Below are 27,750 nucleotides of genomic sequence, written 5' to 3'. Positions count from 1 at the left end.
CAGTGAGCCGATGATGGACATCCCATATCCAGTTCACAACGCCATCCTTGTCTTGTTCCCGGTCCTTAAGAGGAGCTTCCATTCTTTTACCACTCACTATGTTTGCTGTGGGTTTTTCATATACAGTTTTTACTTAATTCATAGTTTCTTAAGTATCTTATTAGAAAAAAAATGAGCTGAACTTTTCCAAAGCTTTCTCTTCAGGGCTTGAGATAATCGTGTGAGGTTCCCTACTTCATTTACTTAAGCCAGTGTCTCGCCTTGGTCAGGTTTTGTGTTCTGAGCTGCCCTTGCATTCCAGCCATGAGTTCCACCGACCGTCGATCCATTCGCTCTTACTCTGCACGCCTTCACTCCGCGTACTTTCTTGCAGACAATAAGCACTTGGCTCTTATTGTCTTTTGTTCACTCTGCCAATGCCTTTTGTAGATGCCTTTGAACCATTGGTGTTTAAAGCCAAATTTGGTAGAGCTAGGCTAATACAATCTATGTTTCTCACCGTTTTCTGCCCTTGTTGTCCTATTTTAATTTTCTACTCTTTCTCTGCCTTTTGCTTTAATCAAAAAGATTTTATGATTCCAACACCTTCCATCTTTCAGAGTGTCAGATGTACTTCTCCCTCTTTTGCGGTTGCCCCAAAGTTCATAAGGTCCATTTACAACTAACCCAAGCCCTCCCCAAGTAGCCTTACATCTCGCGCAAAGCTGGTCCCTTCTTGCAACAATTCTCCCTTCCGTCCTTGCACCTGTGATGTCATTGATTTGGCTTATAAATAACTGTGTGTGTGTGTGTGTGTGTGTGTGTGCGTGCGCGCGCGTGTTTGTGTTTAGCTATTATTTCAAACAAGCAGTTATTTGTTAAATCAATTCAGAATAAGAAAAACATAATTTTGCCTTCACTTAATTTCTTTCTAGTGTTTTTCATTTTCTGTTTTGGTTCCCATTTCTGACCTACATCATTTTCCTTCTCTCTGAATGTCTTTTTACATTTCCTGAAGTGCAGGTCCACGGTAAACAAATTTCTTCCATTTTTGTTGTTATTTCTCTTCACATTTGAAGGCTAATTTCTCCAGGTAAAGAATTCTAGGTTGGTGTTTGTTTCCCACTGCCCTTCAAACATTTCACACCACTCTGTCCGCAACAAGGTGGACTCGCGGAGAAGTCAGATACAATTCCCAACTGCACTCGTCTGTAGGGAAGGTGTGTTTCTCTTTTCTTCCGACGGGATTCTTTTTAATCTTTCACTTTTTGCTATTTGAAAGTGTATGCTTAGATACAACTGAGATGGACACCCTACACAGTATTTTCCAAGCATCCTATACCTGCAATGTGGTGTTTTACACTGATTTGGGAAGAGTTTTCAGTAACTATTGTTCCCATCATTTCTTCTCACGGCTCTCTTCTGCTCTTTCCATTTCATTTTTAATTTGAAACAACCTGTCCTGTTGCTTTCTCCTCCCCATCCATGCCCTGTGCCGCCCACCCTGCTTCAGTTTCTGGTTTTGAATATTTCTATTGAGATTTCCGTAAGCTCATGGTCCACCTGCTAGGAACCTGTCGCTGGATTGCTTGCTTGCTTGCTTGCTTCCTTCCTTCCTTCCTTCCTTCCTCCCTCCCTCCCTCCCTCCCTTCCTTCCTTCCTTCCTTAAGATTTATTTATTTATTATGTATACAATGTTCTGCCTGCATGTATGCCTTCAGGTCAGTTTAGGGCACCAGATCTCATTATACATGGTTGTGATTTGGGAATTGAACTCAGGACCTCTGGAAGAGCAGCCAGTACTTTTAACTCCAGCCCCTGTGACTGGCATTCTTCGTTTCTGTACAATGTTCTGCTCTCTAGCATTTCTTTTTGTCTCTTTTTCTCAGAAATTCATGGTCTTCTATGTTGTCCACTTTACCACGAGAGTACTTAGCGCACTGACACCGTTGTTTTGAATTCCTAGTGGGACAATTCCAACGTACTTAAGATCTCTGTGTCTGAGTCTGATACCTGTCTGTCTATATTTTCTGCTAGTGTGTGCGTATGAAAAAGAGATAGAGGCAGGGTGAGGGAGGGGAAGAGAGGGAGAGAGCTGGGTAAAGGAACTGATGTGTATTATGCGTGTATGTCTGGTGTGTGTGTGTGCGTGTGTGTGTTGTGTGTAAAGGTGTTCAGTCCTGTGGAGACTGGGGCTAATTTTTAAAGCCTGTCTCAAGCACTCATCTTAATGCCCGAGGCAGATTCCTTTAGTTGAACCAGAACTCACTGGCTCTGCCTGCCCAGTGTATTCCAGGGGTCTCTGTCTCTGCCTTCTAAGCGCTGGAATCGCATGTGTCCTGCCATAATCGAGCTCTGGCAGGCTGGGCTCTAGTCCGCTGATTTCACTGAGACAGACCTTGTGAAGAAGAAAGCTCTCTGACATGGTTTTAAGTCAGTCCTGTTCCCTTCTGCTGTCGACTATATCGGGGCCCCGTCCTCCACAGTACTCACTCTGAGGACCTGGAAGGACAGGGGATGGATCCCAGAGATGTGGGACCCTGATAAGTGCTACTCGCGTGGGGGAGATCTCGTCCCGCGGGCTTATCTACACTGATTCTCCAGGAGCTTGCCAACTGCATTTTGGGTTTTGCTGCTGGATCCCGTGATGGTTTCTGCTCCCAGGTCTCTACTTCCGCAGACTCTCCTCATAGATAGAACAAAATACCCAACAGAAATCACGTCGTGGAAGAAGGCTGTGTTTTTGACTTAGGGTTTCATGGTGGGTGAGGTTCAGCGTCTGGGGCTCCATCTGCAGCAGCAGGAGCTGGTAGATGGCTTGTTGTGTTTTGGGTCTGTTTGGGAACTTGGAAGCTAAGACATCAGGCTGGAACTGGGGCCAGCTATAACCTTTTAGCCCTGTCCCTATGGTTTTATGCCTGATAGCTAGGCCCTATATCCAAAAGGTTCCACAGCGTCCCCAGCTGGGGACCAAGTGTTTAAACACATTAAGCCTGCATTTCTCATTAGTAATTCCTATATACTGGGATTCTTCTGTTCTCCAGTTGCTCTGACCAATTTGGGGGGAAGATGATTTTCCATGGCTCCATGCTTACAGACTCAGGAAAAGTTGTTTTTTCAGTTGCTTCCTTGATGGAGTGATGACGTCTTTCAAGCTTTTTACATGGCAGACCAGAAACTGGAAGCCACGTTTTGTTTCTTAAATAATGAAAACAATCCAAATACCCTCAAAACTGGCGTATGGATAAACGAAATGTAACATCTCTATGCACATTAATGACTGTTACCAATAAAACAGAACAAGGTCCTCAGACGTGCTACACATCGATAAGCCTCAAACCCGCTGAGCACAAGAAGCCAGACACAGAGCACCCAGTATGGGATGGTATTTGTATAAAATGCTCAGGGAAAAAAAAATCTTTGGAGACAAAAAGCAAATTAGTGGTTCCCTGGGGCTGCTGGTGCAAACAGTGGAAGAGTCACGGGGGGTGTTATTGGAAGATGGAGAATTTCTAAAATCGGGTTGTGGTATGCTCACATGACTTCTTCACTTACTCAGAACCACCATGTACATAAAACCGGGTCAATTTTGTGGAGCGCAAATAATCTCCCAAGAAAGCTCATTACTGAAAAGAATAAAGGCTCATCTATAAACACATGATGGTATCAAATATGCAGTGGTCCCCCTTACCCCAGGGTCAAGCCCATCCCCGCTCCACTTTATTCTTCTCTCTTTCCCCCATTTCCTCAAAATGGCAACAAAATGTCCCATGGCAACAGCAAACAAAACACATTGTGGCCATTCCCCATATCACTGCCATGTTTGAAAATAGCCGCACATGGTGGCGCACGCCTTTAGTTCCAGCACTCGGGAGGCAGAGGCAGGCGGATCTCTGAGTTCAAGGCCAGCCTGGTCTGCAGAGTGAGTTCCAGGACAGCCAGGACTACACAGAGAAATCATGTCTCAAAAAAGGGGGGGGGTGTGTGGAATTGTAATATAATTTCATCATCTCCCCCTTCTCTTGCCTCCCTTCACCCCCTCCAATGTACTTCCTTTGCTCTTTTTCAAATTCATGGTCTCTCCTTTATTGTTGTTACACACACACTCCAAAACTTAGAAATACAACCTGATCAGTCTATATAATACAATACATATGTTTCCAGGGCTGGCCATTTGATATTGGATAACTAGTCTGTGTCCCTGTCCCTGGGGAAGCCTGTTCCTCCTGGTCCCAGCATCTTTAGTTGCCTGTGGTTCTTGTTTATGAGTTGAGGCCTGGTGTACTCTCCTTCCATGTGTGCATATGTGACAAGATGTCATCCTTGTTCGGGTCTTGCTTAGGTAGCCATGTTGGTGAGACTTCTTGGATATAGCTTCTCTGACATTTCTAGGAGATACAACCTTGCAGCAAACCTCCTGGTCCTCTGGCTCCTTCCGCCCTGCCTTCTGCAAGGATCCCTGAGCTTTAGGTACAGGAGTTGTGGTGAGGTTGTATCCGTTGGGGCTGAGCTCCACGACTCTACGTTTTGATCAGTTGTGGTTTTCTGTAATGGTCTCCATGGGTATTGGCTGGTGTTGTGTGCCAACTTGACACAAGCTAGCGTCATCAGAGGATGGAGCCTCAGTTGAGGAAATTCCTTGATGAGATATATTTCTCATTTGGTGGTCAATGGGGAGGACCTTGCTAACGTTGGGTAGTGACATCTCTAGGCTGGTAGTCCTGGGTTCTAGAAGCAGGTGGGTTGAGCAATGTAGGTGAAGCAAACCAGTAAGCAGCCCCCCTCCATGGCCTCTTCATCAGCTCCTGCCTCCAGGTTCCTGCCCTGCTTGAGTTCCTGTCCTGACTTCCTCCAATGACAGACTATAATCTGGAAGCGTCAGCCAGATAAACCCTTTCCCCCCAACTTGCTTTTTGGTCATGGTGTTTGGTCACAGCAATAAAAGCCCTGGCTGGAACACCATCTGTCACAAAGAGAAGTTTCTCTGATGAGGAATCTACCACTCCGCTTTTGCAGTCCCGTGGTCATACATGGCTTACTATCCCCTGGCTGGGTTTCTAGATCTTCTCCACGCATGGCCATTAGGAGAAGCCGTGTGTGCCATCTTCCCCATCTGCCGACAATGAGGCAGGCCCCCAGTGTTTTGTCCCGCCTTCTCCCTTTGCCCATCGGATGAGCTAAACCCAGCATCTTCCTGTTGATTTCAGCTGAGTGCTTAGTCACAAGAAAAGCTGACAGCTCTCTCTGTCCACTGATAGCTTGTTTCCATTTTTGTTGCTGTCCTTAATGGAGTACCCACACTTTTCCTTTGTGCCGGATTACACTGGGGTATCTGTCTTTTTTGCTGAGTCTAAGTGCCTTTTATAACATTAACTTTTATGCTGCTATCTATGATGCAGCTCTTTCAGGCTAGCCTCTTAGCAGTCCATGTTGTTTGTGGTGATTTTGGTGAATAGAAATCTTACGCTACTTCTTTGGGGTTATCAGTCTTTCTCTACATTTTCTGACTTTATTTTAGACAGGCTTTTCCTAGCCCAATATTATATACTGTCTGCCCTTATTTTCCATTTTTGGCAATTGTATAGTGTTCTCCTTCCCCTTTCTCTTGTTTCCTTGCTAATCTTTAATTCATCTGGAAATGATTGTGATGCATGGAATAAGATTGGAATCTAGAGACCCAAGTATGTATCTCAGTGGTAGAGTGCTTGCCTAGCATGTATAAAACCCTGGATTCAATCCTTGTATCACACAAAAAAAAAAAAAAAACCCTAAAATCCCAAATAGTAAAATAATTGTCAGGACACAATTAATGAATAATTCATTCTTTTGCCACTGCTGCGAAACATCTTTTCATTCATGTTTTAGATACTTGTCTCTGCTTGAGCCTCTTTCGACGGCTTTTTATCTCATTCTCTTGATCTCCTGTGTTTTCAGACGCTATTACAACATGGTTTTAATTATTTTGGCTTAATGATATATTTTCAAATCTGATAATACGAGTCACCTTTCATCATTTCTGTAAAGACATTTTTTTCAGTCATTATCTCATACTTAGCTTTCACATTTTGGAATCATTTTTTTCCAAGTCGAAGAGAAGTCCTTTGTGGCTTGATCGGAGCTGAATTAAACTGAAAAATGGCGGGAGAAAACTGAGACCTGAGATTTTGCTTTCCCAGGACAGCAGCATCGGAGTTGTGTGTGTAGTCTCTTTGTCTCTGCCTCTTGCCAGGGGGTCACTAGGTAGCCCTGGCGTGTCTGAAACTCCCAGAGATCTACCGCCTATGCTCCTGAGTGCTGGGATTCAAGGCCTGTGCCACCACTCCTGGCTTGGCTGTCTCTCTTGCTTACGGTGTTTTATTTGTTTTCGTCGTAAGCTGTTGGAATTGCATGTTTGTATTGGGGCTATTATCTGTTCTTCAGTGTGTGTGCTATTGCTATGGAGGGGGACCTTTCGCTGTTAAGTTTCCTTCTGAGTTCTCGCTGATAGAAAGCGACGCTGTCAATATGTGCTAACTACTTGTTTAACTCTCCCTAACCGTTCTCACCTGTCTTCGTAGCTAGGGTTGATTTTTTTTTTCCCCATTGCACCCACTGATGCAATAGTAGCACTGATGTTCCAGGCGTAACCAATCGATTCCTGATTGGATCTGAGGTCTGCTCCATGGAAAGGAATGTGCGCATGGTGCTATGAACTTGCTTAACAACCTATAGCTAGGGATATACAGGCCTTACAGAGGAAAATCTGCTGCTGCTGCTGTTGCTGCTGCTGCTGCTGCTGCTGCTGCTGCTGCTGCTGCTGCTGCTGCTGATTTGATAAATACTTGTGAAGTTAAGCTGCCTTCTGTTTTTTCCTGTTTAAACCCATAGATTGGGGCAACTTTGGTCAGAAAAACCTCTGTGGGCTATATGCGATGGTCAGAGCAGAGATTCATAATTGGTCAAAGTGCTAAGAATAAGTGTGTGTTGAGTATTCAGCCCTAACCGGGACATCCACATTAGCCCTTTGAGGCCCAGAGGAAGTGGGACGACAGTAAGAGCCAGAGGCTAGGGAGGAGTGCCACGAAATGCTGACTTTTGGGTATGGCATGGCCACTGCAGTCGTGAGCAGACAGCATCCGTGACCACCTGCACAAGACCCGTGCGTGCACAATGAAAGAGAAAGTCATGAAGGTAGAGGGGACCTCGCCAGGAAGGAGCGGGAGGGAGGTAAGAGACAGAGTGGGGAGTGAGGACAATCACAGCACATCAGCAATTATCCCACGTGCAAATGGGAGTTTGCACCTTTGCGGCAGCCGTGCCTCCCGTTCACTTTCTGTCTCGTCTTGCAGGTTAGCGGCGCAGTGTGAATCTTTACCAATACTTTTTAAATTTTTCCTTTGACAAGAACGCCTCCAGTGTTTCATTAGGTATTAGTCACTGTGATATTAGGGCTGACGTGAGCTAAAGTTGCTTGAAGGAAGTGCCTTTCCTGCGGCTGCCGTATTAGACATTCTTTATGGCGGGAGACACTGGATTTCATCAGATGCCTCCCTGAGTTTTGAGAGCAGATCATATTTTCATCCCCTTTGAACTATCGATGTGGTGGAATTGTACTCACAGATTCCTTTATTGAACCGGTCTTGCATTCCTGAAATAAAACTATGTGGTCATGGTATGTTAGCCCTGTAATATTCTGGTAGGTTCTACTTGCCAGAACTCTATTAAGAATTTTCATAGCAGTATTAAGTTGGTAATCTTATTTTGGCCTGTCAGATTTTGTTAGCAGGAATTTGCCAGCTGGGTAAAAATGTATAATTTTTGAACATGGAAACTATCTAGGATCTTATTGAACGTGGGGTGGGAAGACCCTGTCTATATAACCTGCGTGGTGTATCCTTGCTCCGGCCCCATCCCTCCTGCCCACACACAGCTGTGTCATCTCTCACAGGAGGAATCTTTGAGTATGCGGATGGCCCCAACGCTCAGGTCATGAACGCCGAGGAGCATGCCTTTCGATTTTCTGCCAACATCATCAACAGGAACAGGACTCTGCTGCCCAACACAACCTTGACTTACGACATTCAGCGGATTCACTTCCATGATAGCTTCGAGGCCACCAAGAAGGGTGAGTGCGTCTATCCTTGCTGTGCACTTCCAACTTGAGGCTGGGGCGGGGGTGAAGCCGTTTCCACTTGGTCTGGGGGGCATGATTCTTTCTCTGTCTAGAGCAGCCCGTGCCAATTTCCCAGGAGCAGGGGCAGGGGCTGCAAGGAAGTCTCAGGCTAGCCAGGCATGGTGCTGTAGCCTGTAATGCCAACAGTCAGGAAGCCAAGGGAAGATCATGAGCTCCAGGCCAATCTGGGCTACGTGGCAAGTACAAGGTCAACCTGAATTACGTGCAAGACCCTGGGAGGCTATGAAGGGTGGTTGGTTAGCGGAGGAAAGGTAGGCAGGGCCTGGGATTGCCTGAAGGAGCAGCCAAGGTTTTCAGGACCTTTGAACCAACATAAACATTTTCAAACTTGAGTTTTCTTTTCTGTTAGTTTATTTAAATGGGAAAATATTATAATTATTTATGGTATAGGATGTGCTTGTTTGGATACGTGTGTGCCTTGCATATTGCTCAAATCAGAGGACCCCAGACACCCACCACATCTAGCATTCATAATTTCTTTATGGTAAGAACATTGAAGATCCCCTCTTTCAGCTCTTTCAAAATATGCAATACATTATTAGTAACCATAGTCTTCTTGCTATGGAACTTATTTTATCTTTCATTAGTATCCTACTCAAGTAGCAAGAGGTAGCGTCCATATAAAACAGATACCATATTAGCCCGAGAGCACACCATCTGCCTGCTATAAAAAAGACTTCATGAAAACGGCACGCTGCTCAGTTCCTGCAGCGGCTTGACCCCAGAGGCTATAGCTGAGTCCTGAGTCTGACCCTTGTCCCATATTTTTTTTTTTTTAAGTCTTTCGAGACAGGGTTTCTCTGTAGCTTTGGAGCCTGTCCTGGCACTAGCTTTTGTAGACCAGGCTGGCCTCGAACTCCCAGAGATCCGCCTGCCTCTGCCTCCCGAGTGCTGGGATTAAAGGCGTGCACCACGCCCGGCTGTGTCTGTACTTTCTGTTGCCTACGTCGTCATTAGAAAATCCTGGCTCGCAACAGCAAGTTGTGGTAAGTCTATTTCAAGTGACTCCACACCAGAATTCTTAAAGATAAGATAAAAACAATTTAAAAGAGACTGAAATACCACTGTCCATGGGTCCTCACACACACACACACCAGTAACTAACTTCTCAGTTCCTGGGTGAGTAGCCAGTTGCCAGTGTGCTATAAAGCACACCCAAGTGCCCAGTGGGTTTTGTTGTTGTTACTATGTTTTTTAAAGATTTATTTACTTTTGTTTTATGTGTATAAGTGCCTGCATGTATATATGGGTATCACATGTATGCAGTGCTGGCAGAAGCCAGAAGAGGGTGTCAGATCCCTGTGGTAATGGAGTTTGATTATGAATTGCAGTGTGGGTGCTGGGAACTGAACTTGGCTCTTTTGCTAGAGCAACCAGTGCTCTTAACCGCTGAGCCATTTCTCCAGCCCCATTTTAATGTCTTTTAAATGACAGCTCGTATGCATAAACCTGTGCTTGTGTGCATGCACAGGCCCATGGGCTCTATGGTTTCAGCAAATCATGGGCCAAAAACTCCAGGAGGGAAAAAAAAATAATTTCTTCCGTACTAAACATATATAGACTTTGCTGTGTCATTTCCCCTAAACAGTAAGCACAGTGCCTATTTACATAGCATTTGCATTGCATTGTGGGATGAGGCATCTTAAGACGATAGAGCATAAGGCGTAGTGTGTGGAAGAAATATGCAAATACCAAGCCCCTCAGTGCCAGGGATCCAGCATCTGCGAGTCTGATATCTGTAGGGGGTCCTGGAACCAATTCCCTGCGGATCCTGAGGGAGACTGCATATCTGAACTATATTTTTACATATATATTTAATTCAAATTCAACTTAAAGGCTTAGATAACTGGAAATAGCTTCCATAGAACCTTCGATTTCCATGTAACCATTTAAAGATCTCGAGCCTAAGGAATCTCATTTCCAAAATGACTAGGTCATCCTTTCTGAAATATGATATCATAACCCATCAAAGCTCATATCACAATTTTTAGTAAAATCATTGGGTTTTTAATGTACTTTCCCTTCTCCCTCACATTACTGAAGGGAAGACTCTCTTGGTATTTGCTCTATTCCTGGGGCACCTGAAGGATAAGGGACTATAGTAACTGCTCAGTGAAGTGATTGTTGAATGTATCGGTAAACCATGAGAACCTAAGAGTCATTGTCTAGGACCCCTGTAAACTGAGCTTAGGGGCTAGCATCATCCATGGTAGGCTGAGACTAGCCCACAAGCTAGCCTTGTCTCTCTAAGGAGTTCCTGGTTTCTAAGCTGTTTGACCTCCTGGGCTGCCAAGGGTGGAGCCGCCAGAATGTTGCCTGCTCTGTTTTCCAAAGCCTTGTGGGTTAGCTTTTGAGGTCAGAGTCTGCAGAGTGTGGAAGCTGGCATCCCTACCACCCTGACTTTAGCTGTGTTGGACAGCTCTGTTAAGTGCTTACAACGGTGTCTGGCTCTCAAATAGGATTTTGCTCTGGATACACTGGGCTCCCTGGCCCTCTACACACTAGGACATTAAGGCAGGGCCTGACTCCTACAAAGGCTTTCCCTGCTCCCCCTCCTCTCCTGTGTGTGACTAAAGTAAGAGGCTCCATGAGATTGAGCTGTTGTGTCTGACATTCATGAGCCTCACTCCACCCTAGCTTAGTCCTGAACCCTACCTCCCTGAACTAGTCTTGATTGTTCCCTGCATACCATGCGACCAGCACCAGGAAGCTAAGGATCTATCTCCCTGCCATGCTGACACCCACATGCAAATGACTACACTGGATCAGGCCTAGCCCCAGAAATTTCAGGGCTCAGCAAATGCCTGGCGTCAGATCAGAGGCCCTCATAGGTCCAGCCAGCCCGAAGGCTATGCTGTCTAACTAGTGATGTTTAGTGTTCCCACCTAGGCACCTTTCCCCAACCTGGTGGCAGCAGAGCAAAGTTTGGAAGCCTTCCCAGGGCTCTTCCTTCCAGGACTTACACTTTGTATGCAACACCGCCAGGTTGTTCGCAGAGACCAGAGGCAGAACCGCCCACTCCCAGCAGTCAACTATAGCCTTTCCTTCCATATCAGACCACATGGCTTACTCCCCTGAAGCCTTAGATGGTGTGCCTCATCCTCAGGTCATCCTTAAAGCCAGGCCAATCTAGCCCTACATCTTCCTGACTTCCTGTCACATCTGGACCCCCAGTCCCTTAGACTCAGTCATGTCTTCTAGCTCTACCTCCCTCCTCGGGGCTTTTGTACATCCTGTTCCCCTTGCTTCTAATACCTTCAAATAGGCACACTCTGCCCACATCAAGCCTTGCTTGTATTGAGCTAACTCATTCTTTTCCTTATATTCTATCTAAGATAAGGTCAGGCCTCCTCCCCTCTGTCTTGATAATCTTAGACTTTTCTTTTGCAATCTCAACTCCTTGAGGTGTGTGTGTGTGTGTGTGTGTGTGTGTGTGTGTGTGTGTGTCGTCCCTAGACTGCAATCCCTATTAACGATTCATTATTGTACTATATAACCTAGTGTCCTAGTTTGCTTTATGTTGCTATGATAAAACACTGACCAGATCCAGTTTGGAGGGATGCCAAGGCAGGGACTGCAGGCCAGAACTGAAGCAGAGACCATGCCTACTGCCTCTCTTCCCTGGCTTGTGCTCAGCCTGCTTTCTCATACAACCCGGGACCACCTGCCAGGGGTGGCACCACCCACAGTAGCCTGGGCCCTCTTACATCATCACTCAAGACAATAGCCACAAACATGCCCACAGGCCCATCTATCTGATGGGTGCAATTCCTCAGTTGCAGTGCCTTCCTCCCGGGTGTCTCTAGTGTGTGTCAAGTTGGCAACACTAACCAGCGCACCTCATGGACCCGCACCCAGAGTGCCCAGAGTCATTACGGAGGGTTTGATCCGATGTACAAGTGAGAGACAGTATGAACAAATTCCTGGTATGTCGGAAGTCACTTTAAATTTAAATCTCCTGTTAATCCCAGAGGGAGACAAAGCTTTGCCCCTCTTCAGGTCACATCCATGATATTAGGAAACTGGGTCAAACGACCACCAGCTACACTGCCAGAGAATAATAACAAGTCACACACGTGCTGGCCCAGGCAGGAGGGTTTCCTGGAGTAGGAGATGTCTCAGCTGTGTTCTGCGGGTCGGTGGGAAACAGTAAGGACAAGGGTAATATTCAAAGCAGGGCAGATCTGCAAGAGGACAGGAGCGCACTTGAGCACCCCTGGGGAGCATTTGGTGTGTGAGGGAAGTCGGGGTCACAAGGTGAGAAAGGTGGAGGCAGAACTTCTGTTTACCATGGCTAGGAAGGTGGCCCCAGGCTTGGGAACCACAGGGAATGACGGAAGAGAAGAGAGCCCATCGTGGGCTTGGCCAGGGAGTACTCAGAAGAAACAAACCTGTCTCAGCCAGTTCAAGACAGCATCCCAGGGCCCAGATCAAGCCAGAGAGCAGGCAAGCCCTTCCAGGTCTCTGGGAGCCCCTGTGAGCGCGCCCTCTGCTTGTAACTGCACTCCATGCTGCTGTTATGCACTGCTTTGACCTGGCCTCAGAGGTCAGGAGGTTAGAAGCACTCAACATCGCCTTTATGAGGTTTGCTCCTAGAGCCCCACCCATCCCTGAGAGTCCCCTGTAGTATCAACTCTGGCAGTCTTCCCCAGCCCTGCCTTCTCTCGGCCAGCCCTTGAGTCACTCCCACTCAGGGGTTTCTAGTGCAGTGTTTTTGTGAACGGCTGTGTGCTCATCTCCAGGGACACAGGTACCTGGTTTTGTTGAGTTTGTTTTCAGGAGCTAAAGCGTAGGGTCACCGTGTTCAGCCAAATGGTCTCACAGGTGGTTGTGCAAATTTGCACTCCCACAGCAGCGCACAAGGCCAACAGGTGTTCCACATCCGTGCCGACCTTCAGGAATGTCATTTAGACTTTTTAAGGTTTTTCTTTTTTTATAGGTTTTAAGCGTTACGTTGATTTGTTAAGTGGTTGTCTTATTGTGGCTTTCTTTTATATTTATCAGATGGTTAGACAACAGAAGTCCCTTTTAATGGGGAAAGGCCTCGTAGGGCTCTGCAGGAGGAAGGGACTAATTCAGCCAGAGCAGGTCGGGTAGTGGTGCCAGGTTTTGTCCTTCTGTGTTCCATTTGCCCCATAAGACCTAACATGCCCCACAGTGCTAATTTGAATATTGAATAGGTCCTTTGAATATTCTTTTTCTCTTTTTGGGAGTGCTTTTTTTCGTAACCTTTCAATGACCTTTTAAAAATTGAGCTTCTTATCATTTCCTTGTTGATTTAAAAGAGTTCTTTATATATTCTGGCAAGAGTCATTTTAGGTGTATGTGTGAATATGTACGTTTCTATATGTATTATATCCATTACATGTGGGACTGTCTCTTAGTAGTTGTATCTCATGAAAAGCAGAGTCTTTAATTGACAGAAGTCTGATTTGTTAATAATTCCCATTGTGTGTCCTGGTTGAAAAGCTTTTGTCTAGCCTAAAGATAGTCTCCCCTGTTTTCTTCTAGGAGTTCTGTGGTTGTGTCTTTCACGGTTGGCTCTCTGATCTGTCTCTGTGTGGTGAGACATGACTGTTGAGATTTGTTTCTTGTCCACAAGGCTGGTGGGGTAGATTCAGGTTCACCACAGCATTGTTTGCATGTGGCTGCATGTCTTAGTTAGGGTCTCTGTAGCTGTGAAGAGACACCATGACCGCAGCAACTCTTATAAAGGAAAACATTTAACTGGGGCTGGCTCACGGTTTCAAAGGTTTAGTCCATTATCTTCATGATGGGACATGGCAGCATGCAGGCAGACATGGTGCTGGAGAAGGAACTTAGAGTTCTACATCTTAATCTGTAGGCAGCAGGATGTGAACTATGTTCTACACTGGGTGTAGTTTGAGCATAGGAGACCTCAAACCCATCCCCCACAGTAACATACTTCCTCCAACGAGGCCACACCTACTCCAATAAGGCCACGCCTCCTAGTAGTGCCACTCCCTATGGGGGCCATTTTCGTTCAAACCACCACACTATATATCTGCAAACCTTTTGATAGAAAGATATTTCTATCTAGTCATTTTTGTTAACAACCAAAAGCTAGAAATGGATGAAAGGACCATCTAAAACATCTACAAGAGAACAGACAGATTGGCACATAACTAAACAATGCAATTTTAAGCAGCCATAAAGGAAAAGGCTCAGGAGTGTGGCCCAGTGGTAGAGAGCTTGTTTGGCACACACCTTGGGTTCCATCTCCAACACATGAGCACACAGATGCCAACAGGGGGCTTTAGAATATGGCACTGTATCTCAGGTTTTCAAACCTGGCAGATAGCCTCCCTCTTCCACAGATGGAAGCAATGCTGTCTGGTCCTCCAGACATTTCTTCTGCTGGGCTAGCTCCCACGGAACACCGCCCCACCCCGCTAGGAGCTGCATACTCCCCTGGTCTATTCTCCTTTTGATCTTTGCTTTTCAAGCTGCGTTCCTCAGGACCTTCCTTAGGACCCTTCCAAGAAGATGCAAGTAGGCCCAATTCAGAGGACTCCAGTGATGGTTCATTGTTCCTAGATGGAAGTTAGCACCACCATTTTCCCCCTGTGGCCTGGATCCAACCACCTTAGGTCATGTGGGGCAAAGGGACACAGGAACACAAAACCTGGCACCATCTACCCCACCGACTCTGGCTGAATTCATTCTTCCTCCTGCTTGGGGCCCAGGGGGCCTTTCCCTATTAAAAGGGACTTTCACTATTGCCTTTATTTTGAAGTGTTTTGTGGAAAATTAAAAGAAGAATGTCTGCCAAGCAGGATCTGAGCCAGCAGCCCAGAAAACACTGTGTTTTCTTCCAAGCCTGGCCAGAGCAGGCTGGAATCGACCCAGCACTCCCCAGGCTCCTCTGCCTGCACTTATTCTCTGGGTGGCTCAATTCCTTTTAAGACACAAATTGATTGGGATAATTTCAGCTATAACTACAATTGCCATGGAAGGGAGGGTGTATTCAGGCTGGGGACTCCTACAATGACTGTGAACCGTCGAGTTACTGTAAAATGACCAGAAAATGGATTCAAAATTGAAGCCACAAATAATGTAATTACTGCAGTGTATGCGCAGGACTGCCAGGACAAGGTTGGCTGCTGCTCTGGGAACATCTGGAAGCAAGGCTGCTGTTGCTGCTGCTGATGACGCTGTGACAACCTCTGTCCTGGGCTTTGTTGGTAGCAGAGTTCTTCCATCCTATAGGAGTCTTAGAGAGTGGAAGAAACACGGGGGGACTAGAAAACAGATGTAGCGAGGGGGCAAGGAGAAAAAAGAAGTGGAGGTCGGCTGGGAATGAGCCCAAGTAGGTCCAAACCCTGTACCTTTGGGAGAATGGAGTCTAATGTGACATTACTATCATCTGTCACCACCACAATTACTGTCATCCCTATCCATGCTACCACCTCTATCCCTACCTCTACTGCCATAGTATCCATGGTTGCTATGACAGCATCGTCATCACCACCAGTCTTGTCAACACCAACATCATCCTTCCTTCGGTCCTCAACACCATCATTTCCCTGAAACAATATCTTTAGCAGTAGCAGCAGCAGCATCCCACAGATACAGTGTTCCACAGAAGCCCATTTTTATTTCCTTATCTCTCTGCACTCACATCTTTTGCCATCTCTGCTGGCTTCATCTCCATGACTAAGATGCCACAACATCTTTATCACCAGCAATGTCCTCCACACCAACATCAGCATCTCAACACTGTCTGCTACAGTGCATACCTTGTGCCTGTTCTACTGTCTCCTGTCTCAGTCAAACATGATGCTCAGCCCTTGGTCCAGGATAGAAGCACCACATATAAGGGTGGCCATTGTCAGGATGGAAGGAGTGTTGCATCCTTGGTCGCCTGTTTCAAGATCAGAGCAAAGTGTGGGCCTGTGAAGCAGATTTTTGTGGGGGTTGGGGCAAGGCAATGACACAAGTCTTTTTGTCTGTTTGTTTTTGTTTTTGTTTGGTTTTCGAGACAGGGTCTCTCTGTAGCTTTGGAGCCTGTCCTGGATATAGCTCTTGTAGAACAGGCTGGCCTTGAACTCACAGAGATCTGCCTATCTCTGCCTCCCAAGTGGTAGGATTAAAGGCATGCACCACTACCACCCAGCTTCAGTCAAGTCTTTAGCCTGAACATCCTAGCAGGAATGTCTATCCTTTTAAAAATTATCATATTTGGGATGTGTGTGTGTGTGTGTGTGTCGCACACACACACACATTCATAGATGCACACACACATGTACTTGTGCATGCATGTGTGTGAAAGAGAAGGGGTGGACTGGGCACTGGTGCATCCATCAAGGTAGGAAGGGAAGACAGAATGTTTAACAATGTGTCAACTTTCCCAATGGTTCAGTATTTAGTCTTGAAGGCCTCCTTTTATGAATCTTTTAAGTATCGTTTCTATGGGGAATGGAGCTTAGAGGGTGTGGGGGACCTGGAGCTGCTGTTGGGGGCTAGGCCGTGATGGCTTCCCTAATAGGACCTGCAAATGCAGACATTCCCCATTCCCCAGGCAGGGGATCCTAAACTGTCTAAGAGTAGAGAACTTGAACTGAGCACAAGCAAGCGAGCGAGCTTGCGTATATTCATTTCTCTCTGCTCTTCGCAGTGGATGTGACATGACTAGCTGTTTGAAGCCACTGCTGTGACTTCCCCACCAAGACAGACTGTCACTTGGAACTGTGGACTAAAATAAGCCCATTCTCTCCTAAGTTGCTTTTAGGCTATTTTACCCCAGCCACAGAAATGAAGGTGGAACACAGGTCTGAGAGGCATCTTAAACAGCCACATGGTATCACTGAAAGAGAACAGAGGGGTTCATGTCAGATCTTAGGGAGCAGGCCAGGACTGACGGCAGAAGCTGGAGTCCCCAGTCAGTAGATGTTTGCTTTCCTATTTGTCTGGAAGCTGGGATGCCACCTACAAAGGCATCTTGGTTATATAGCATGGCTACAGGGTCAGGGCGCTCCACAGCTGGGTTCACAATTGTTCTGTCTTACATCTCTGGTATCAGATAGAGACTGTTACAGCCCCCATTGCTCAGATGTGGAAACTGAGACTTCATGAGTTATCCCCCTCTCCCCCAGCTTGCCTCTGTATCTTTTTCCATGTGTTTATGGAATTGTCAAAATCACTGCCCACTCCCTATGGGCATGGCACCTCACTGACCCCTGTGTCCCCCTCCACTCTGTTTCAGCCTGTGACCAGTTGGCACTGGGTGTAGTCGCCATCTTCGGGCCATCGCAGGGCTCCTGTACCAACGCTGTTCAGTCCATCTGCAACGCCTTGGAGGTGCCCCACATCCAACTGCGCTGGAAACACCATCCCCTGGACAACAAGGATACCTTCTACGTGAACCTGTACCCCGACTATGCCTCGCTCAGCCACGCCATCCTCGACTTGGTCCAGTCCCTCAAGTGGCGGTCAGCTACCGTGGTCTATGACGACAGCACAGGTGGGTGGCTAGACCTGCGGAGCCCCAAGATTAGGGCTGTCTGCTTGTCTAGCATCGCTGCCTCTGAGGAGAAGGTCACATCTCACCCAAGACACCAACAGAAGCCAGTTACACTGACACTTGTCCCTAGGGTCTCTCACACCCATGCACGTGCACGCCAGCCTCACAAATACCTTATTCAACCCCAGCCTGGCTCACACCCGACTCTCCCCTCCCCAGCATGCCTGCATCATCTTCTGCAGTAGAGTGCTGAGACCTGTGATTGATGCTCGCCCCGCATTGCCCCGTGCTCATACTTCGATGGCCACCCGTCACTGGCCTGTGCCCCTACACCTGTACCCTGCCACCTGCAGGAGGCATGTCCCCATATATTCGCCACACCCATTAATGGTTGACTCGCTGCGTGGCCTGGTGTACAGGGTGTTTGTGCCGTGTGTAAATCCCTGCTCTCCTGCCTGCTGGCTGGGCTGCCGTTCCGTGCCTTCACCTCTTCGTGGGGAGGCTCCAGAAGCTCCAGAATCAAGAGGGAAGAGTATATTTAGAAACCTCGTTCTCAGTGCAGGGGAGGTTAGCTCCTGATCATCCTGACACCTGCACGCAGCACCCTTCCCCCGTTTCTTTGCCTACTCTCAGGCACCCCTGTTCATGCCCCCACTGTGCTCAGATGCCAGCTTCCTCCCTACTTAGGTGACTGCTGACCCCAGCCAATGCCAGGTCTGTAGAAATGAGCTCTGGGCTTGGGTCTCTTCCTCCAGTGAGGAGGAAGGAAAGGCCTGGGCTCTGAGTTTCTGCCGAGGCTGGATGCCCCTGGGGCAGAGGTGCCCTTCCAGCACTCTTGCCTTGCCCAGCTGTAATCACATCAGATTCGTTTATCTGCAGAGGACCTGCTTAGCCCCATCCTGCCCAGCCACCAAATCTATCATGGTACTCGCCTTCCAGAACCCTCTTAGGATAGTGTGTGACCCTTTACTTCCCAAGTCCCAGGCCCCTTGGTATAGGCCCAGAGCAGAGAACCACCAAGGGCTCCAGCAAACATTCTGGGCCTTTCCTTTGGACCTTGTGATCTATGACAAGTCTGTAGCCATCGTCTTGGCAAAATGTGTGTTATGGGTGATCAGAGAGAGGGTCAGGAGGAGAGGGGAGAAAAAAATGACTGCCAGACTCTGCCTTCAGCTTCAGCTGCCCCTAGGAGGCTCACTCTCTGGAGACGGAGCAGGCATTCTTCCTGATGAGCGCACAGGAGACTGCTGTGTGTACCACGAGTTGAGCAGCACCGGGATAGCCTCATTTAATTTCACAAGTCTCTCCGTGACTCTGTGGGGTGGTAAATCAGAAACAAGGCAACAGACAGATAAGGCAAGGTAACAGACCCCACCCACTGTCAACAGCCAGCATCACAGCCCGCACCATCCTGCAGGCTTGTCTGAGCCCAAGGCCACGACTGTTAGCTAGCTTGGAGCTGGGTCCCCTTTCTTTCCAAAGACTTGAATCTCAAGACAATTCTTAACCCAGCCTCTTCTGCCACATTGACCTTGGCGAGTCACTTAACCCACCTGGCCTGGCTCTCCCCATGCATGTGGAGAGGCGGAGCATCCAGCCTTGAGAAGCCCTCCGGCTCTCAGCTACCTGCATTCCGCATCAGCTCTTGATTGCTTCCAAATGGGGGGTGAGAATGGCAGGATGGGAGCTCGCAGACAAGAGGATCGGGATGCTGTCTATCCATCTCAGAGTTCTGTAAACAGCTACCGCACTTCATGTTACCAGCAGTCCTTAAAAGCCATTCCTGAGATTCCAGCATGGGGCTCTGTCACCATGGGGCACTCCATGGTGCTCTGTCCCCTCTGGCAGCTCTGCAACTTGGTGGTCCTACCTTTCTAAATCAGTGGTTCTCAACCTTCCCAGTGCTGCTTCCCTTTAATACAGTCCCTCAGGTGGTGGTGATTCCCATACACACACACTATAAAAGTACTTTCGTTGCTACTTCATAACTGCAATTTTGCCACTGTTATGAATAGATATTTAAATATCTGATATTCGAGCTACCTGATATATGACCCCTGTGGAGGGGGGGGGCACGGCCCATTGGTTAAGGCTGCTGTAAAAACATCTGTCTGTGATGTGAGCCCATTTCTGCTTCCAGATTTCTGCCTCTGGGACTCAGCACAAGGCTTGGTACAATGTGGACATTTTTAAAGCATTGGTTGAATTGACTTGGTGTGACTTGAAAATCATGTTGAATTAAACTCAGATGCCAGCTTCCTCCCTACTTTGGTGATTGCTGACCCCAGCCAATGCCAGGTTCGTAGAAATGAGCTCTGGGCTTGGGTCTCTTCCTCCAGTGAGGAGGAAGGAAAAGCGTGGGCTCTGAGTTTCAGCTGAGGCTTTCAGGAAACAGCATAAGGGTGCAGGAATGAAGAGACCACTACCCTATCTTTTGAGGAGTTGATCATATTCTAGGAGCGCAGGTGCCTGGCCATGGGGCACTGGTAATTCTTGGCCGTCAGAGCTGAGACTCGAGTAACAAGGACAGGTAGTCAGAGCTCCAGGTACGTGGGTGGAAGAGAGAGCTCGGTGGCCTTGGCTAAAGTGCGCTGTTTTACCAGAAGAGGACAGAGATTTGCCCTGGGCTTGAAGATAGAGGGACAGAAGGACAGAATAGGGCATGTTGTGGGCATAGCAGGCGGAGGGAGCAGTGTGAGCAGAGGAGAGGAGGTGGGGCGGGGTGGGCAGTGTCATGGAGATGCCAGCCTGGCTGGGAGGAGGATTGAGTATGGAGTGCGAGCAGGGCAAGGGAGACAGACGGGATTCGCCTGGCTGTGCAGGTCTGACATGCAGCCTCAGGCTTCAGATTTTATGTTGTGTGTAACAGAGCACTGCCGGGTGCTGTCGAGCGTGGCCTTGGAATAATGAAAGCCGGGTTTCAGTAGACGCCCCCGAGAGCCGAATGTGAGAAGGTTTGGAAGGAAAGCGAAAAGCTGGGGGGCTGGATGGTCCCCACAGGAACAAAGGAAGCTAGACTTCATCTCAAGGGGTTGCCTGGAAGAGAACTTGGGAGCGGAATGGAAGAGAAGAAACAGTTATGGGCAGAATGACCGTAGTGTCGCAGGAAAGTGGGCAGAGCGGATCCCGGCTTGAACAATAATACTCTTTGTTGAAATATTTCATTAACGTTTAATTCAATTTGATTTTCAACTTGTCTCAATTTAGTTCAGTTTAAAAGGTACTTATAGTGGAGGCAATGAGGATAGGGTTTGGCCAAGAAAACAGTGGGTTCTAGGATTCAGATCTGCACTGAACAGTAATATAGTGTTGAAAACTGGTAACAGGAAACCATACTTCTCTAAGACACTCACCAGGCTGGGCCACCACCAGGTGGGAAGCACAGTGTATTTAACAGGCTCTGAGTGTGTGTGGCAGGGCTATGTCCAGTAGCACGTTTTCACTGATGGGATGACCCAGTTCAAACAACTCAAGTAATTGCCATTTAGTTTTCTTGTGGGTAGATGTTGTGAGCTGGGCCTTTCTCGGTGTCATTTAGCAGCTCGACAGGGTCAGAATACTGTGTGCGTATTGTTACACCCCTCTTGACCTTCTCTTCCTGGGCCCAGTAGTGTGGCTGCAGCTCCAGACAACACCAGATGCTGACACTCCATGCAGGAAAGAGACAAAGGAATTTGTCTTAGTGTGACTCATAACCCTTACCAACCTTCTAGAAGGCAGCATTCTACAGTTCATGGAGCCTATGCCTACTACTCCTGGGCGTTGTCAAATGGAAGTAAGGTTGACAATGACTGGCTCCTAACAGGCATGAGGACTGGCACATTGCCACACTCCTTTTGGCATGCCAGCCGAGGATGCATCTGTTAGCTCTTTCTATAATAAGCTGTGTAACAAACCACCCCCCAAAATCCGGTAGCCTAAAACAACAAACATTGCTTTAGCTCCTGAGTCCACCAGGTCAGTGGCTTACTGGGCCTGATCAGCTGCTTCTTTGATTTCAGCTGGCTTGCTTGCCTGCCTGCTGGTAGCTCTAGGCTGCCCTTGGCTCTCTTCCATGTGGTTCTGTCCTCCAGCAGGCTAACCCGGCCATTGTTGTCCTAACTATGGCCAAGGAGCAAGAGAATCAGCCAGTGTGGAGTTCCATCATGCTTATTAATAGCCCACCGAACAAACCAAATGACAGTGTAGAGCCTGGTAGGCGGGCATTGCCCAGCTCCATGCAGAGGGTATGAATCTAGGGAGGGGTGAGGAGTTCGGCTTATCCTTTTCACAGCAGTAGCCCAAGGAGAGTGGCTGTGCAGGAGGTGACCTTTGAGCTGTGCCGTGTTTCTACCTTCCTAATCCAATCTGTGCACAAACTCCTGCCAGGGCTGAAAGGAAAAGACTGAGGGAGGGGGAAAGTCTTAGGGTGGAGGAAAATGTCTCTGCCTAGAAGGCAAAACACTGCTCCTCCAACGCTGGTCCTGTTTGTGGCGTGGTTCAGAATTAAGGGAGGTCCCTTCACCTCTGTGACCCCCCACTTCCTTATCTGTGCCACCAGCATGAAGGTGCCTGTTCTGCATGCCTCCCAGGATCCAGAGATGGTTAAACGATGCTATGAGCACAGAAGTGCTTCGTAAGTGAAAACTCCATCCCAACCACTGTGATTCAGTGCGGATATTCTGGGAGGGATTGATTAAGGAGGCAGGCAAAGGAAAGCTCGGTCTCAGGCAAGCATAGACAGCCCGGTCCTCTGGAGGTGGGCCAGAAGGAGCCTCGGTCTCCTTGGGGACTACAGCGATGGGAAGAGAGTCTGACATTTGCTGCTGGAGAATGTGGGTCGTTACACATTACACGGGGTGTTGTGCTTGGTTGACAAGGCAGCCCTGGTGGTTTCCACTCCAGCATCCATCCTGTCCCCGTCCTCATGATCTGGGTCTCCAGAGCCCACAGGCCTGCTAATGCTGGACAGGAGTCAGAAAACCGAGTAGGCAGGAATGAAGTGGTCATGGAGGGCCTTCAGTAACAGATATAAGAGGCCAGCAGTAGCAGTGGAAGAACCCAGAATGCCCAGAGAAGATGGAGTTTTTGTGTGTGGCAGGGGTAGCTTGTGGGCCCTCGTTTGCTGAAGGCTGCTGTTCCCCTCCCTTATCTACTCTGGTGTGGGGATCTCAGAGGCCTGTTTGAAGCAGAGTTCTTCTGCCTGTGTATCCAGAACCCATGAAAGTTTTGGAGCCCTTTGGGAGGTTTGGTTACAGCTTCTCTGGCACAGGAGGCTGATAGAAGCAAACCCCCAGGAATGGGAGAACTAGATAGACTTACTCTGGTTACTAGGGGTTGCTTTGGAAACTGGGGTTCCATTAGAAAGATCGTAGAGTTGAAAGGCAGAGAGATGCTGTCTAGATAGGAAACAATGTAATAGGTGACCGCGAAGTGTATTTCAACGCACATTAGCTTAAGAAACAGGCATGTGTGTACATGTGTGTGTGTGTGTGTGTGCGTGCGTGTTTCTTTAGAATCAACATTTTGTAGTTTGTTTGTTTGTTTTTGAGACAGGATTTGTCTGTGTAGATCTGGCACTAGCTAGCTCTGTAGACCAAGGCTGGCCTTGAACTCACAGATATCCACCCATCTCTGCCCCCGAGAGCTAGGATTAAAGGCTTGCGCCACCACCGCCCAGGCTCTTGGGTATATGGTTCTTATTGGTAGCCTTTTACTCAGATTTTAGAGGGCAGCATCAGTTTACCATACTGTTTGACCCAGAGGTTAAAATAGGTACCATTAGGACATGTTTCCTCCCCTTTCCATCTTCTCTGACATCTGCCCCCAATGGATCCTATCTCTGGTTATATGCATGGACCCCAGACTTACATCCTCCTTGCTTGCATAGAAAGGGTTGTTTCTTATCTGCCACTAATTAATCACAGAACCCCTGTGTTCCAATTCCCAGTGAATGTGCTGATTGGTTAGGTTGGGGCCACATACTTTGTTCCCTGAGTAGGGGTGGATCCTTCCTGGGTATATGAACATGGGGTGGGGAGGAGGTGCTCACTCAAGGAGAGCTGCCATAAGTGAGCTAGGGGTGGAAGGTGGGTGTGTGAACCTGGGCAGCTGCTGAGCCCGAGCTGAGGGCACAATGCAGGAAGGGAGCGTGCACCTCCGGATCAGGCCTCCTTCAGTGGGCCTGGGTAGGAGCAGAGGAGAGCGTCTAGCAGCCTCCCTCCCAGAATCCACAGAGGAGTCAGCAAGAATGGAGCTTGAAATAGGGAAGGAAATGAACTTAATTAGACCTAAGCAAGCCATTTGTCTCCAGGAAGTGGCATTCCGTTTTCCGTGGAAGTCCCCAGATTAAGTGGTTTTACAAAATGCCAAGGAGGAGGATAGATTTTTCAATGTGGGGAGAAGAAAACAGTAAGTCAATCCAATTACAGCAATGTTGTTTGAGTACTCCCTAAGTGTCACGGCCCTGGGCCAGGTGCTATGGGGCACTAGTCGTGGCAGAATGAGGAGGGGATGGGGGTAGGAGGGGATGGGGGTAGGCAGAGGAGACTAAGGGAAGAACCCTCTAAGCTGGCGTGGATATGGGGGGGGGATGTTTGAGGGTAGGGAACCCTTTCTGAACAGAAAACAAGGAACGCTTCGTGGAGGTATCCGAGTAGATGCCCGCAATGTTTTATGCATGCATGTACATGCGTGTCTTCTGTGTCCTGGGCTCCCCAGGTCTCATCCGGCTGCAGGAACTCATCATGGCCCCATCTAGGTACAACATTCGCCTGAAGATCCGCCAGCTCCCCATTGACTCGGATGACTCACGCCCCTTGCTGAAGGAGATGAAGCGGGGCCGGGAGTTCCGCATCATCTTCGATTGCAGCCACACCATGGCAGCCCAGATCCTCAAGCAGGTGGGTGAGCGCTGTCCAAGCTGAGGGGTGGGGGTGGGGGCCCGCCGTGGCTCCTTTATTCCAGGTACAGAACTTGATGACCTCAGTGAGCATCCTAGCTGTCTCTCTGGCTGCCTGTGTGACCATGGGGGCCGCTACGACTCTGCCTCGGTAGCACCAGCAGTACGACGGTTCTTTTACTCCAGCTGTGTTAAAGATGTATAATTGGCCCCATGTCATGTCTTAGTATCCAGAGTGCCCCAGCATAAACACTGCCTCCTAGTCCCCCCACCCTCACCAGGCTGCCAAGAAGCATGAGAACCGCCCTGGTGGAGGGTGGGGTGTGCACAGAGGGCCTCAGCTGCTCAGCTGTCTCTCCCAGTGACTAATTCCCCGTAGCCACAGCACCTGCCTATGGCTGGGAGGTTGCTGAACTTTGCATGATGGCGGAAAAGGAGATGGTTATCCATTCCCAAACAGGACTCGTGCTGGCAATGAAAGCCGAGCTCCGCCAGCCACTTAAGAAAGTAACCACAGCTGGGCATGGTTGTGTATGCCTTTAATACCAGCTCTGGCGGGGCAGAGGCAGGCAGATCTCTGAGTTTAAAACCAGCCTGGTCTATGAAGTGAGTTCCAGAATAGCCTGAGCTACAGAGAGAAACTGTGTCTCAAAAAGGAGGGAAAGGAGGGAAGAAGGGAGGGAGGAAGGCAGGCAAGCACAAAAGGACATACCACCTACTCCGGGCCACCAGAGTGAAACCGCAGACGTTTGATCCAAGCCTGTGCTTTATATAAAGGTCATAGTTATTCCTTAAAATGTTCTGTTAACTGGAGGGACTTTGACACTTGATCAAGAAAAGCACAGGAGTCAAAGACACAAGGTGATGTGGGTCTTTCTAGAGAAGGGGTTGGTAAGCAGGGACTGGAACATTTTCAAAGCCCTGAGGGGCTCAACCACCACCCTTCATTTGGTGTACCCATGCTGACTGGCAACCTCCATATCTATGCCCTGCAAAGGAAGCAGAGACAGGAGGATCATGGCTCAAGGCCAGCCTGAGCTATATAGTGATATGCAGTGTTAGGAGAGAGACAGAGACTATATGAGGCCTGGAGATATCGCTCAGTTGGTAGAGTACTTACGTATAATACACAAGGCCCCAAGTTCAGTCCCCTGTACTACATAAGCCACATGTGGTGTGGCACATGCCTGTAGTCTCAACAGTCAGGAGACAGAGACAGGAGCATCAGAAATTCAATGTCATCCTCAACCATCCTGCAAGTCCAAGGTTAGCTTGGGATACAGGCAACCTTGCCCGGGGTGGGGTGGGGGGACTATTTTCCTATTGCCCTGCCTCTTCCATGTTGCATGGGGGAGTCGCCACCGCCATTACCACCTCCTTCGCTGTGGGCAGAGTTCATCCATAATCCCTCCTCACTCCTCAAACAGCTCTGGGGGTGTCAGTGAGACGGGACGGCAGAAATGGGAGTTCTGGTATTGAGCCTGGAGAGGCTCTAGGGTCCCCGTTGGGGCTACCTGCGCAGAATCCTGTAACCTTCGCTGTCCTAGGACGTCCCCTCTCTTCCCTGCAAGTGTGACATTATGACACTCAGAGGATTGGCTATCAGAGAGTCACTCAGCAGTTATCTGTCCCTCCTCATTGACCCTGGAAGCCTGGGATTATTATTACAGCCTTGACAGGTGAAGAGACCAAGGCTGAAGGAAAGGCAGCTGGCCTGAGGTCATCCAGCTAGGAATTCAGATTAATCCCAGGGCTGGCTGCCTGCAAAACATCCAGAGTTACAGATGAGGACCCTGGGCTGAGCTAAAAGTGGATTAAAGGGGGTTGAGGCCTTTCCCGGCTGCTGGCCTCCTCCCAGCCCTCCCAGCAGGATCGCGGTGACAGAGAACATGCAGCAGTTCAAGGTCTATTTGACCCTGTGACATTTTCCCCCAGAACTCGTGGTGGGCCCTGCTTTCTGAGGAACTCTGTAGAAAATGCATTACAGTCATTAGTGTTATAGATTACAGGCTTCTAATAAAACACACAAGATACATCACAGAGAGACCTCGTGCAGCTCTGCACTAAGATCCCAGAGGAGCCTGTGGTATGTCTTGTGGCCTGATGGGATCAGGGAAGCATGGAGGTTTCATTGCTCCTGGGGGACACTCTTGCTAAGGACATTCCCCTCGAGCCTGGCTGACTGGGAGAGTCCCGCCATGTAGAACCAGGCTCTTGAGACAACTCAAGCTTCTGTCAGGATGTCTCAGTGAGAGACCCCGGAGACACTGACTGAAAACCCAGATAGCTGGGCGTCTCCCTGCTGCCCTGCAGAACTGGGGACTTTGGGAGAATGTGGCCCCAAATCCCAGCCTGGAAACTCCCGCAGGTGATTTGGTTACACACCGCAGCGGGAACCTGCTGCGGTCTGCCAGCCGATCTACGCCTTAATCCCAAGGTCTCAGTGGATGCCCTAGGTCTGAGCCGACAGCGTCACACAGGCCTGGCCCTCAACTCCCCCGCCCCTGGCAAATGGAGGGCTGCCAGAGTGTTCCGTGCCCCTGGCTAACACTCTGCTTCCCCGCAGGCCATGGCCATGGGCATGATGACAGAGTACTACCACTTCATCTTCACCACACTGGTAACGTACCATTGGGTCCTGTGAGGAGGGGTGGGACCTCCCTGGGCCAGCCTGCTGGGGACAGTGCCGTAGCTGGAGCAGACCCAAGCCTTCTTAAGGCTATAGATGGTGCTCCAGGTGAGGCCACCATGATATCTCTGTGAACCGCCCACTTTTGAAAAGTCACGGGCCTGGTCTCTGGAGCTAGAATGGCAAACAAGCCCTCTGCTGACTAGTGTGGGCACCCTGGGTAAGTCACCAGACCTTTTGTGCCTCAGTTTCTTCCTCTGCAAAATGGGCTTCTACCTCTTTGGGAGGCCTAGCAATCTGATTGGGACCAGGGGTGAGAGCAGAACTTGGTTGGTTTAGTGGACAGTGGCCATTAGCACTCTTTAGACTGTCCTGCCATCCACACCTGTCAAAGGTCTCCCGTCACACCTGGAATGACCACCTTGGATCCTGCACCATCTATGCTAAAGTCAGCCCCTTGCTGTCAGTGGGGCCAGCCCACCTGCTGGCTCCAGATGGGTCCTGTCCAAACTCTGAGAACATGTAGGGCCATTTGAACCCATTAGAATAATAAGTTGTGATCCGAGATCAGCAGAATCGTGGTGTCCTGTGCCAAAGAGGGCGCC

General features: G+C 48.7%; 1 protein-coding gene across 1 annotated transcript in view; it reads left to right on the top strand.

The window, feature by feature from the left end:
* The window catches only part of Grik3 (glutamate ionotropic receptor kainate type subunit 3), a 224,765-nt gene that overhangs the window by 130,404 nt on the left and 66,611 nt on the right, over nt 1-27,750 (top strand). Inside the window, exons 2-5 of the mRNA XM_005353258.2 lie at nt 7,907-8,083; nt 17,379-17,636; nt 24,336-24,517; nt 27,083-27,137. Coding sequence (XP_005353315.1) covers nt 7,907-8,083; nt 17,379-17,636; nt 24,336-24,517; nt 27,083-27,137 — 672 coding nt within the window. The remainder of the gene's footprint in view (nt 1-7,906; nt 8,084-17,378; nt 17,637-24,335; nt 24,518-27,082; nt 27,138-27,750) is intronic.

Source organism: Microtus ochrogaster, chromosome 10 (genome assembly GCF_000317375.1).
Source record: "Microtus ochrogaster isolate Prairie Vole_2 chromosome 10, MicOch1.0, whole genome shotgun sequence".
In the NCBI taxonomy this organism is placed as follows: Eukaryota; Metazoa; Chordata; class Mammalia; order Rodentia; family Cricetidae; genus Microtus; species Microtus ochrogaster.
Note: the sequence above shows the minus strand (reverse complement) of the source record. Positions and strands in the feature narration are given on the sequence as shown.